The sequence below is a fragment of the Mustela nigripes genome, chromosome 4, assembly GCF_022355385.1.
Source record: "Mustela nigripes isolate SB6536 chromosome 4, MUSNIG.SB6536, whole genome shotgun sequence".
NCBI lineage: Eukaryota > Metazoa > Chordata > Mammalia > Carnivora > Mustelidae > Mustela > Mustela nigripes.
Window position 1 is genome coordinate 44,610,028 of NC_081560.1, and position 14,136 is coordinate 44,624,163.

At 40.1% G+C, this 14,136-nt stretch overlaps 1 protein-coding gene across 10 annotated transcripts in view; it reads left to right on the forward strand.

Annotated features, from left to right (window-relative positions):
* Nucleotides 1-14,136, forward strand: part of PDE1C (phosphodiesterase 1C) — a 502,891-nt gene that overhangs the window by 430,401 nt on the left and 58,354 nt on the right. For all 10 annotated transcript variants that reach the window (XM_059396607.1, XM_059396608.1, XM_059396610.1 and 7 more), the window contains 3 exons: nt 1,216-1,297; nt 4,653-4,773; nt 5,653-5,828. In XM_059396607.1, coding sequence (XP_059252590.1) covers nt 1,216-1,297; nt 4,653-4,773; nt 5,653-5,828 — 379 coding nt within the window. The remainder of the gene's footprint in view (nt 1-1,215; nt 1,298-4,652; nt 4,774-5,652; nt 5,829-14,136) is intronic.

The window sequence follows — 14,136 nt, forward strand, 5'->3', positions numbered from 1 at the left end:
GTGTGTGTGTGTGTCCATGTCTTTTCTCTTTGATAGCATGCCTTAGAAAGAAAAGTATTTAGTTTTTGAACCTGGTCTAGTTTTTATTGTTATTACTTTTTATGTACTATTGATTTATTTGTAATATGTATTATAATCAGAGTGTATTTGGTGTAACAAATTGGCTAAATGTTTCTCAACTCTTGACATCAATATTAGAGATACCTAAGATACCTAATATTAAAGAAACAATAATAGTTATTTTATTTATTTATATGTATTTCTCATTTAATCCTCATCATAACCTGATGTGATAGGGGTTATTATCCATACTTTATAGAACATAAAACTGAAATGTAGAGAGGGAAAATAAACTTGCTGTGATCACACAGGTAGAGGGAGAAAGGCCAGATTCAAGCTGAGGGCAGTAGCCATTAACCTGAGCAGATTCTATCCTAGTAAAATGAATCAGCACAACTTCACTCCTGTGAGAAGGGTGCCATATTCTCCCTTTCCTCTACCTGTGTGACTAAAGGATGGAGCTTTTCGTCCAGGTTTTCGAAAACCATCTCCCTCATTATTTAGACTTTCATAATACTTACTTGTTATAGTGGTGTTTCTTGGGGAGCTTGAGAATATATTGACTAGAGAATTATTACTGTCCAGCTTGAGAAGCAGAAGCAGTCATTTACTCTGTCTCTGTTTTGGTCCACATTCCATTATGGACCAAGCCCTGTGCTCAAGACCCTGGAAACACTTATCCTAGTTGTGTGTAGCGTTAGGTAGCAGCACTGGGGGTGTAAGTCCAAATCAGTCCAGTTTGAATTTGTGTCTTGGCCACTGCCCACAACTGGGGGAGCTTCACTGGCTCAAGAAAGGCTGCAGACTGACACGACAACTTGAGAACACATAGGAATTCTGACTGCAGTGTTGGCTCTGGGCCACAGGACGCATTGGCTTTTCTTATTTTCCTCGGGGGATATTTTGCTGCCTGATGAAACTTCCTATACAACACCATGTGCCTTTGCAGTTGGATGGAATGATTGGATCCCAGAGGGCTTCAGCTTCTTGGTGTCTTTTATACAAAGGAGTAGGCTCCAAAAGGACTTCTTACATAATGTAATTGTAATAATTATAATAAAGACCAATGGCCTTTGTGGCAGTTGAAGTTGCTAAATAAAATCTGGGCAGCTTCACCTACTGATCTGAATTTACTATGACCTCCTGTTTTTCTAGGGTGACAGAGAAGCAGAGCTGGGGCTGCCTTTTTCTCCTCTGTGTGATCGAAAGTCAACGATGGTTGCTCAGTCGCAAGTGGGTATGTGTTGACAGCACTTTGGATGGAAAGAAAAAACAGAGGGGTGCCTAGAAGTAAGCTCAGATGCTCCCAGTGGCTCTTTGGCTGGGAACCTGGCTCCATTCTGCTGTACTGTGCTCATGGCTCTGGCTGGTTGGGTTGATGGAGCTGTTCCCCCCATCCTACTCCTTGGAATGTAGCTGGTTTGTGGGAAGATTAGACAGTGATGCTCTGCTATCTCTGTTATTCCCCACTAAGAGCAAAAGGGGCCTCAACTTTCCAGTGCAATGACAAGAATCAGTGGCAAGAAGCCCATTCTATTTCAGCCTCTCCATTCTGCACGCAATACCGGAAGTCTCCCTGGCATTGCTCCTCAATGATGCTTGATGCTTCCTCTGGCCTTGTTTCCAGGACAGTCCCATTTCATGAATGACCCTACTTCTAGGAATGGTTCATTTTAAATGTTTCTTTCTTTTTAGAAATGTTTTAGAACCTTTTTTGGGTAAAGATAATTTTATAGTGCTGATAATCATAATATGTGTGCATTACAAAAATTCTCAGATATGAGAGAGGGTACCAGTATCACACATAAATTAACTTTCAGCAGTGCTCTTCACTTGGAAGAGTCTGAAATCACTTAAAAAAGAAATTCAAAGATTTACTGATTTTTTCCTACTTATATTTTGAGTACTCATTCCTTTTTTTCATAATAATATATTGAGTTTCTGTGAGGTGCCAGGTGCTAATGGGCACTAAAACAGATGTTATAAAAAAGCAAATACAAATTATATATGGTATCTGCTCCCAAAGACATTGAACCAGTGTTGGGTGGTATGTAGGACGTTAGGAAAACAGAAGACGTGTGAGTGTCACAGTGCTAAGGTAGAGTTTTGTACATGGTGCACTTGGGTACACAACAGAGTGTGTGGACCGTTAGAGGCAGAAAGACTTGTTAAAGGGTAATATTTGAGTTGGGGCTTAAGTAATTAGTAGGTAGTTATCTAGTTAGATGGTGTTGTTGGTTAGAGGTGTGTAAAGGGTGAGTGGAAGGGCATATACTGAGCAGGGACATTTAAAACAGTCTTGTATGGTCAGGGCATTACAAACAGCTCCATACGGCTGGAGTAGTGGGCAGAGAATAGGATGAAGTGAGCGACATGTCTGGAGAGAAAATCAGGGCATATCTAAAGAATTTTAAATAAGATTTAAAAATATATAAATCGATGCTTTAGAATAAGAGTCTGCAAACTGTAGCCTGGGGACTAAATCTGGCCTACCACTTGATCCTATAAATGGTTTTATTATAACACAGCTAAGCTCATTCATTTGCAAATTGTCTGCGGCTACTTTTACACTACAGTGAGAGAGTTAAGGAGTTGTCATAGATTTGGCCCACAGAACCTAAAATATTCACTGCCTGGTCCTTTACAGAAAGTTTGTTAACCGCAGTTTTAGAAAAATTTTCTATCAGTAGCTGGGGGGGTTCTGAGTTAGACTAGAGGCAAGGAAATAAGCCTGGTGCCTTCTGCAGGATTATAAGGAAACAATGATGGGTGATAGGATGAGGGAGGACAGAGATTTTCCAGGAGAGGGGCAGCATGTAATATGTTAAGGATTCAGCTGGATGCAAAACTAAGGTGAAGGCAGCAATCCAGATTAAGTGGTTGGACCATGGTCCCATTATAAGGGATGGAGGGGAAGCTGGTAATTTAGTTCTGGTTTGGACCTGTTAACTTCAACTTGAATGAAAAGAAAAAGGTGAAAACAGTGTCATGAAACACTTCAGTTTTAGCTTAAGCCAGATTTATAAAATTAGACTGCAATGAACTGTCATACAAAGTTGGCCATCAGTGTTTCCTTATCAGGATACTATGGGTATTTGGGACAATGCTTGTTTTGCCAATTACATTGTAAGAATTTTAGCATCCTTCATTGTTGGGCATTAAGTGCCAGGATCACCCCCACCTCAGTCATGAAAACCAAATAGCATTTGTACAAAACACCGTATTTCCTTTGATTGGTATTTCATTTCCTTCCAACTTCCATTTGGCTGTGTAATGAACCACCACCAGTAGTTTCAGATCATATATTTTTCACTACTATGTCACAGAATACCCAGGCATTTTTGGGCCATTGAGACGGTGACTCTAACCTAACATTAATTATCAACCCAACATGGCAATATCTCCAAGTTCTAGTTCCAGATCCAGATCTGACCCCTCTCCCAGTTTCCAACCCTCATTCTTCTGGTTCTGCTTGCCCTCTCTCATCTGGATATATCCCTGGCACATCAGAGTCAGCAGATCTAAGACTGAGCCCATCGTCCTTTACCCTGGCCTCAGTTTCCCCATCATCCCTTGGTTCTCTGCTTTGCTGTGGGAGGTCCCTGACAATTCCCACTTTGAAGCAGCACCCCCCCCCCACTGCTGTGCTTGCACCTGTGCCTCCGTGACGCCCCTGTCTTTCACTAGCACTAAATCCCGCCTTCCTTATCTTTCCTTCAAGCTGTTGCAACAGCTCCTGAAATGATTTTCCCAGCTTCAGCCTCTTCTGCTCTCTCCCTTCATGTCCATCTTGCTGATTAACTTTCTCAAATAATAATGAAAAAAATCTAACTGTGATTCTCTCCAAACATCTCAAGGGGCTTCTAGTACACATTCTAGGTCATACCCAACTCCTTAGGCAGATCCTTAGGAACCTCCCTCCCTGAGCTGGTGACTACCTGCCTTCCCAAACTTTCCTTCTCCAACTCCAAAAATATCCTTAAGCCCCAGTCATTCCTCAGACACATCCTACATTTTCCCCATCCTCATCACTTGGCTTATCCTACCACTTCCACCTTGAATAAAGAGACTTAGGGCTCAGCTCAAAATTACAACCTCCATAAAACTGTTCATAGGCCTCTCAGTGGGAAGGAAAATATTCTCCCTCCCTTACCTTCCCAGAGGCCATCTTTGGGCTTCTCTTTGTCCTTTTCCATGTACTCTAGGGGTCATTTTTGTGCTTAGTTAATCTCTCTTATAACGTTTTGAGGGTAGGCAGGTTGTGATCTATATCTTTGTCTCACAGGCAGCACCAACTGCAGCATTTGTTGGATGGAGGGGGCGGGTTGAATATGTGTTTCTTAATCACTTGATTGAGCTAGCTACTAGAAAGTCATAGAAAAGTTATGTAGGAGAAATGGAACTGACTCACGATATTCAACTCAAGGCACATGTTAAATGAATAAAGACCAACTTCCTCTCTCCTAATCTGATCTGGAGTTCCTCTGTGGATAAATTTTAAAAGAAAGTTAAGGTTCATCAGTTTCCATAGGAAAATATGGAAAGGCCCAATTAACATGTAGTTCCTCTGAGGTGTTACTGTCTCTCTTCAGGTTTTATTGATTTCATTGTGGAGCCCACCTTCACTGTGCTCACGGACATGACTGAGAAGATTGTGAGCCCTTTAATTGATGAAACCTCCCAAACTGGCGGGACCGGACAGAGGCGTTCAAGGTCAGTGGAAAAACTTGAAGGATGGGGGTCAGGTCAGCCTGTCTGTGAGGACAGAGTTGTTCCTTTGGGAGAGATGGGGGTATTTTATGATGATGTTTGCTCTCCCTCTCTTGTAAGGGGGATGTCTGCCTCTTTCTTTTTCTCAGAGGAGTGGAAGCTGGACTGTCTGTGCTCTCCAGGCTGGCCTGGAAGGGAGTGACCAAGATTCACACCATGACTGGTGGGTTTCCAGTGCTGGTCCTCTGCCCTTTTCTCTCTTTTGGTGCTTTTGCTCATGGCAGCACCCATCACGGCACTTTGACCTTCTGGGCCCAGGTGGCCCTTTCTCCCCATACAGCAAAAAGAAAGTACCTTGATCAGAATTCTCACAAGAAATGAAACTGACTTTTATTTCTAGGTTTAGGAGAAGAAGGAAGTGGAGGAAGGAAAAAGAACCTGGGGTCAGAGGCACTTCAGTATGGGGTGGGGGCCTGGAGCTGGAGAAAAAGAGGTACAAGTGACTGGGTAACTTGGAAAAGTGGTCAGTGTCAAAGCAGGTAGTTACAGTAGGGAACCAAGTAGAAGCCCAGTTTCAAACGGGTTAGTTTCAGAGAACTGAAGACAGAATTCACGTGAGAGAACTCTGGTCATATTGAATAAGAGGATACCAATCAGCAGAGAAGAAATATGGGGAAAAGCAACCCTCATGAGGCTGAAACCTTGATTTTTATTTCCTGCTGAAAATATAGAATTTCCTATTTGTCACATATGGAAAATAGGAATCGCAAATTTCAGGACCCAGGAATTTCGCAACACAACTTCCTTCTTGGGCTCATTCCTTGGCATACCTTTTTTTTTAAACACTAACCTTCCCCTTTGGTGTGACTTTGTGTCCTCCAGTTTGAACAGCATCAGTTCAGCGGATGCAAAGCGGTCGGGTGTGAAGAGCACTGGCTCGGAAGGTAGCGCCCCCATCAACAGTTCTGTCATCCCCGTTGACTATAAGAGTTTTAAGACGACTTGGACTGAGGTGGTGCACATCAACCGGGAGAGATGGAGGGCCAAGGTGCCCAAAGGTAACATGCTACTGGGGAATCTTCCAGGGGATCTGTCCAGACCCACTTAGAAAACAAGGCATTGCCACCCCTGATTTATAGGAGTTACAAAGGAAGCATGATCTCAGGATCTGGATTCAAATGGCTTGACTGGTAGGGTCCCGTGTGTGTACCACTCAGTGCACAATAGAATAAGGCAAGTCCCCACTTCAGCATGACCTTTGTGCTATCTGACTAAAATCTTCTTGTTGTTGTGAAGATCCTACCATGGATGGGCGTTATTTCTTGGTTTCTGCGAGATCACCTTGTCATTCTCATTTCATGTCATGTGACACAATGATGAGACCTACTTTCTTCCTTTATCTGAGTAAAGCCTGGCCTATAGCCACCTCTGACTTTACATGGGACAGAAGGAACTTTAATATCCTTTCAAGCATTTTTAGCCCCCTTTCATGTTCTCAACTTATCTTCAGTCATGACTCAGGGACCTTCTAAGACCAGACAAAATTTAGGTCTCTTACTCTTCTGCCATCTTGCTCCTCCCCTCAGACTGATCTGAGATGAAGTTAGCTTGTAGGCAAAATTCACTGAGGCCAACATCAAAATTCAGGTGAGAAAAGTCAGGACTCTTGGTACTATAGATAAAAAAGACTGAAATCCTTGTACTTCTTGACAGCTGAAATCCGTTTGCTCATACGCATATTCATGTTTCTCGAACACATGCTACATGATCCATACATATGACATGCTCAGCCTGTAGCCTAGGGAGGAACACATATGTGGGATAGGGGTACGATGCCATGGCACTGGATTCTGGGGAGAGACGCAAACATAGATGGCTCTTGGAGCTCAGGGAGGGGACTGACCCCAGTCCCCTCCTTGAGGTGAGACTTCAACAATAGTTAGTGTTTGTTAACATCTACCGAATGCTTCCTACGTGCTGAGAGTGTGGAGATGAAGCACAGACATCCTGGTCCTTAGAGCTTACCGTCTCCTGAGGGCAGAGGGCATTCCCACAGAGTTTCCTCCAAGGGGAGGATGGAAGTTCAGATTTGTGCTTGTCGCCAGCACCCATTGGCCCTGGGCCCCAGGCCCTCATTACAAGAAAGGAGAGTTTCATCCTCAAACACAACCCTGACACTTTTATCACAGCAAGTTGAAGGAAGTGTGGGAGAGGCCGGGCAGGACAAGTTCTGGCTCTGGAGGCCCCTCATACATCAGGGGCTGCTTCTAGTGTATGACAGAAGAGACCCACCCCACTGCTGCAGTTGTTTAAAAGCCAGCTCTTGTGGCTTGTCCACAGAATCCTGCCCGAGTGGTTGCTCGTTTCAGGTGGGGCAAAGGCGCTTTTAAGGCTTTATTTATGGCGCTTTTAAGGCTTAATTGGGCCCTTATCATTTCAGGACAGATGTTGGACCCTGAGCTACGGAGCCAACACCTCTTCCATGTTTTAAATGTAGCCTCTCCCAGTCTATTCCGATGCTTGAAACATTTAAATTCTCCCTGTTGGCAGAACTTGCAAGCAGCAATTGCGGCTACTACATCATCTCAAAAGAAGCGCTCTCTTATAATCAATTACACTCATTACATACGAAAATCCAATTCCCGACAACACACAGTCTAAAGAGGTACTTCAAAATAATTTGTTTGCAGTTCTCTCGCTTACTTAAGTTACCTTCAGAAACTGATCACCGAGGGGAGCCATAGCCGGCTTCTTTTCCAGGGGAAAACTGGCCCTTTGAGAATGTTGTAAATAAACGCTAATAATTACAAAATGTTAGGTATGCTGATTGTGATATGGTTAAGCTATTTTGGAAGCATAAAGGGACTTGTCCCTAAATCTGCCTAGGGTGTTTGGGAAGGCATCTTGTAGCCAGGACTTCAAGGATGCCTGAGGTTGAGTCCTGCAGGAGGTGTTAGATTTTAAAATGGGAAACAAGGAGAAAAGAGATGGATGGAGGCACAAAGCCTGGGTTATATATTATATGTTTCGTGCGAAGATAGTTTGAATATCAAAGCAAATTTCAGTTAGTGGGGAAATGGAGAATTGAATCCCTACTTGCACTGGGCTCTTTGGCAGATTCATGTAGATTCTTTGAGAAAATTACCTTCTGAGGGTGATAATAGATATCACAGAGTTGATGCAAAGAACGGAAATAGATTTGCAAAGCACTGAGAATGGAGCTGCATGTGGTTAGTGCCTGATAACTCATAGTGGTTATTTTAGAAAAGCTGGAAAAGAAAGTTAGAGGTTGGAATGCAGAGCTAAGAAGATGGTGCTAAAAATACCAACCTATATCTAATACTCTATCTTACTGTTTTCAGCCTCCCAGGAATGCTGTTGACTAGTTCACTAGTGCTGAGAGATCCATTTACATCTTTCTTTCCACTGGTGGTTAGTTTGTACTTGATTATCCCAGGCTGCTTTGCTCTTGTTCTTTTCTATCAGAAAACCATAATTTTAAGAAAGTCTGACCTGCATGGGGCACTTGAACATATCTTGTTATTAAATTGATTAGAATGGGATCTAAAGTCTTAGTTTTATTAACCAACCTGATAGACAAAGCTTGCTAGACCAGAACCCATAGTTGCTAGAAATGATTAAATCAATATTTCTTAACAGCTCTCAGGGCTGAAAATTATTATTCCCAAAGATACGTAGGCATAGTAATTTGTAAGTCTGATCAATATTGATCAATTTTTTTCAGTATTTAATACTTTATAAACATTTTTTTCTGGTGTAAAAATATGTGTTTAGGTTACAATGCTGAAATACAAATAAATGTGTAAAGAAAAAAATAAAAATCACTCCTGATAAAAATACATTACATGTTTATAAAAATAAAAAATAAAAAATTTAAAAATTTAAAAAATTAAAAAAAAATCACTCCTAACCTCTTTAGCCAGATATTGGTGAAATTCGGATATGATTCTTTTTAATTTTATTTATCATGCTTATGTATTTATATAAGTAAAACTTTATATTTTGTTTTACTATTTCTATTTTAAGAATTTTATCTTGATACTGAATATTCTCAGAAAGTATGATTTATTTATTTATTTATTTATTTTAAAGATTTTATTTATTTATTTGTCATAGAGAGAGAAGCGAGAGCAAGCACAGGCAGACAGAGTGGCAGGCAGAGGCAGAGGGAGAAGCAGGCTCCCCGCCAAGCAAGGAGCCCAATGTGGGACTCGATCCCAGGACGCTGGGATCATGACCTGAGCCAAAGGCAGCCGCTTAACAAACTGAGCCACCCAGGCGTCCCAGAAAGTATGATTTAAATGGCTGCATTTTATGTAACACACCTCTATTTCTGCACATTTTGGTTGTCAGTTCTTCATTATTATATATAACACAGTTATAAACATACAAGTTCAAAAGTCTTTGAACCTGCCTCTGATTACTTACCTATGATAAATTTCTAGATGTGGAATTCTTCTGTCAAAGTAAATGAAAAACTGTAAAGCTCTTGATATGTATTATCAAATTTCTCTCTGGAAAATTTCTTCTTCTTTTTTTTTTTTTTTAAACTAATGTCTTCCAAAAGAAGTGGGAGTTATTTCCAATAGAAGTGGGAGGTATTCCCCCTTCATTTTTCTCATTAGGATGTTTATATTTTTATTATTGATTCATAAATAACTCTTTACATATTAAGGATGGCAATTCTTCAATTGACAAAATATCTTGGCAGTTTCTGTCATATCTAGTTTGTCATATGCCTTTTAATTTTTTGTCATATGCCTTTTAATTATGTTCTTTTTTGATAAGTATAGTCACCATCTGTCAACTTACAACATTCTTGTAGTATTATTGAGTATATTTCCTATGCTGTAGTTTTTATCTCCATGATTTATTTATTTTGTAACTGGAAGTTTGTACCTTTTTGATCTCCTTTATCTATTTTGCCCTTCCCCCTACCCATTAGCTAGCTTCATAAATGGTCTTTTTAAATATGTCCTATTTGGGGGCTGCCTAGGTGGCTTAGATGGTTAAGGACTGTCTTGGGCTCAGATCATGATCTCTAGGTCTTGGGATCAAGCCCCATATCAGGCTCCCAGCTCAGTGGAGAGTCTGCTTCTTCCTCCCCCCTGCCTCTCCCCCTGCTTGTGTTCTAATGAATAAATACAAAATCTTTAAATAAATAAATAAATATATCTTAATTTTATTTTCCTGGAGATTACCTTTACATTTTTATTGACTTATGTGTCTATCAATGTAAATATGAAGTCATATATAGTGAGAGTCTTTGCAAATGCTGAGATATTTATTGAATTTTTATTTATTTCTTCCATAATCGATCAGTTTCTGTTGAGATACCACAAAATTTGTAATCTGAGTGATTATAAGTAAATTATTATTTTTTAATTAACTTAACCTTAATATTACTTTTAATATTTGCTTCAAGTTTTATATCTAGCTTAACAACAATTTTTTTAACACTAAGATTTACTACTTTTATTGCACATCATTTATATATTTTGCTCATTCTTGAGGATCTAATACTGGTTGAATTTTTCTCCCAGCTGGAGTACTTCTTGGCTTCCATTTTTAGAAAGACCCTATGTGAACACCTTCTGAGTCCTTAAATATATAGAAGTTTTTTTTGTTGTTTTTGTATATAGCAAAGAGTTAACCATTCAAAATTTATATAGTATTTTGGTTGTTTGTTTTCCTGTTAGTCAGTTTCTCTCCTTTTCTTTCTCTCTCTCTGTAGGTAGTATAAGTAAGCAATTCAGAAATTTATATCAAAGGATAACTAGTTCAATGCCATTTTTAACCAAGAGACCATAAACCATTATTCAGAAAGGGAAATTGAACAAAGAAATCAATGTACTTCTCCCAGAATGTGTAGGTATTCAGTGTGGGATAGAACCAGCTCTCAAGAGGAATGAGAATTATGGATCATGAGGGCGCTGCTCTGCCTTGCTCTACCTTAACTTATTAGCTGCTTGTTTGGGCCATTTTCATTGTGAGACAAATCACCATAGATAGTCTGAATCAGGAAGCAAAAGGAAATGGAATTGAACTATGACATTTCCTTTCTACTAGTCTAAAAGCCTACCAGAATGACTTAGATAGATGGCTAAAGATGATAGATGCCTAAAACTAAGAGCTGAAAACTTAATTCTATCTATATTATCCTCAGAACCTTGTAGCACATACAAATTAATTGTGTACTTAACCTACTTTTTCTCTTTGTAAGAAAGGTTTAGGTATATTAATAATTTTGCCCTGAAAATATGTGGCACAAACATACTTCCTGTCAATTTTTTTTTTCTTATTTACATGTTTGCTTGTTTTTGTTTGTTTGTTTTAAAGATTTAATTTATTTATTTGACAGAGAGAGACATAGCGGAAGAGGGAATACAAGCAGGGGCAGAGGGAGAGGGAAAAGCAGGCTTCCCGCCAAGCAGGGAGCCCAATGCAGGGCTCCATCCCAGGACCCTATGATCATGACCTGAGCTGAAAGCAGACGCTTAACGACTGAGCCACCCAGGCATCCCTGTTTTTGTCTATTTAGAGTAGTACCACTGGGTGCTGATGGCTGGTCACCCTAATATCATATATTTCAAAGACTCAAAGAGAGATGCAAGTAGAGAAGTTGAAGAACATTGCAGAGCCACCTGCTGGAACACAATTGCCACAGAGAAAGGAGTCATGTAATGGAACAGGTCACCTAGGATCTGCTTATGATGTCATAGGAGCTACCGTCATTAATGCAAACATTAGTCACCTGCTGTCCACAGGAGTTGGGCAAAACCAGATTTGTTTCTAAAATGGACCTTCTCCCAGGTTTTTTTCTGCTGGATTTTCCATAAAAAATTGTTCTGACTCAGTTGTCAAATGAATTTTTCTTGCTCAGATAATATTTTATGCTCTTCTGTAGCAAACCAGAATTTAACACCTTCAGTTTTTATCAAGTTCCTTTTAACTTGTGGATATTTTGAGTGTTGGAAGTTTGCCACAGCTACAGTGGGGATTCTGTGAGAGGACCATGAGTTATTTAACCTGGTACTTGAATATGAATGAAAATTCCCTTCCCTATCACTTTTTCTTTGTGTGGTGAATACAGTCATCTTTTTACTCACCTCTATCAGTGGTTAAGGAAACCAAAATTTGTCAAATGGCTAACTCCCCCAGGATAGGACTTTAGAGTTTGTACACTTTCTGTATTTTACACAGGCCTGGATTACAGATGATGGAATATGTACAAGTCAGGTTCATTGGCAGATAGGGGGAACCATACCCACTGTGTTTCATTTAGTTAACAGATATTCCATGTGTATCTACTATGTGCCAGGTGCTATACCAAGCACTGGAATTCAGTGATGGAGATGACATTTAACCTCTGTCCTCAGGGCACTGTGGGAGGATGAGAGGAAGTCAGGGTGAATATTCTATGGGGACTTCTGTGACCCTGTAGTCCAATGAGAATGCCATCTCAGCATCTGCAAGGGCATTCTCATACCCTTTAGTTGTACCTTTCTGTAGAAGTCAGAAGACAAATTGTACTCTATATGTGCATAATTATTTAATTTTGTAAAGAAATCTTTACATACCTTTTCATTATAAAGTATAAATGCATCTTGTTGAGTAGCAAAATGTCAGGAAATATTGAATGGCAAACATTTAAAATTTAAATCCATGCTTGTCCATACTGATTGCATATTAGAATCATCTGGAGAGCATTTAAAATATCCTACTCTTGCCCCTCTTTCTCCACAATATGATTTAATGTGTCTGGGGTGAGGCCAGGGCATTGAATTGGATGGGTTGGAAGGATGAATCAATGAAAAGATTAATGAAAACTTCATAAGATATTAAGGAAGACATTTGAGCCAGGCAGATATAGGGGGAGGAAAAGCAAAATGAAGCTGGAGATCAAAGACATCCACAAAATACAATGCCATAAAGCCCCCAAGAACATGTGAACTGGATCAGATTTGGGCTTTTGTGCTTTTAAGCAGCTAGGACAAGGGGAGACATAATCACCCTGGTGCCCATTAGATTACAAACAAACTCGTTGTCTGTGAAGGCTAGCTTTTTTAGGAGTAAGACTAGGCAAGGAGAATAAAGAGGACCCTTGATAATGAGACGTGGGATATTTTTTTAAATTAATTAATTAATTATTTTTCCTGTTACTATTTTTTTTAATTTTTTAAATTTATTTTCAGCGTAACAGTATTCATTGTTTTTGTACCTCATGCAATCCGTGCCCTCTCCAATACCCACCACCTGGTTCCCCCAACCTCCCACCCCATCGCCCCTTCGAAACCCTCAGATTGTTTTTCAGAGTCCATAGTCTCTCATGGTTCACCTCCCCTTCCAATTTCCCTCAACTCCCTTCTCCTCTCTAACTCCCCTGTCCTCCATGCTATTTGTGTGGGATATTTTTAACCCATCTAGAGAAAAAAAATGCAGTAGTGCTTTTTAGAATGGAAGGCACAATCTGGAAGGCCTTTTGAATCAGTTGGATGCTAAACAGGCTGAGTCTGTCGGGTAAGGGAGGACTGGTCTCTGTTAGGTGTATGTCACTTCCTACAGCCCAGCACCACTTCATCTGTTGATAACTGCTTCTAGATCTGTGTTAGCCATACTGACTAACTCGGTATCCCTTGAACATACCAAGCTCATTCTGACCTCATGGCCTTGATGTTTTCTATGTCCTTGGCCTGGAATGTTAGTTTCCCTGATTATTTCATGGCTGGCAATTCATCATTAAGAATTTGTCAGGTAGCACTTTCTTTACCTCCTGATCGAATGCCACCTCCTCCCTTACACTGATCCTGTTCCTTCATACTACTTTGCTTTCCTTTTTGCTTTACCTTTTTCACCACCTGAAATCATCTTACTGACTGATTTCTTAATTATGGTCTTTTCAGTTCCCATAAATCTTGTTTGCTCCTACATTCCCAGTGCCTAAAATGGTACTTGATACTGTCACTCCTCAATAAATATGTTGAACCAATGAACCAATCTTTTCATGAATACTTGATTATATGCAATGATGCTGTGTTTTTGACGAAACACAGAGTCAGACCTTTTCAGAGTAAGGAGAATTGGAAATAAGGCTGACATCCTATCATTAAAGGGGAAGATGCAGACAGGGTACCTGCCCAAACTAGAGGCTACCTTTAATCTTGTGGACAGTTTGAAGACTGTGCTTTTTGTAAGGCCTAATTATTCTCTTCCTACTTTTAATTTCACAAACAGTGACCTGAAACGGTGGCAGTTATTTTTCCTGTCTTTCTGTTTTGTCATCAGTTGTTTGTGTTTCAACTCCAGAGCCTAAGTGAATCTCCATGAAACTCCTGATTTCTACTG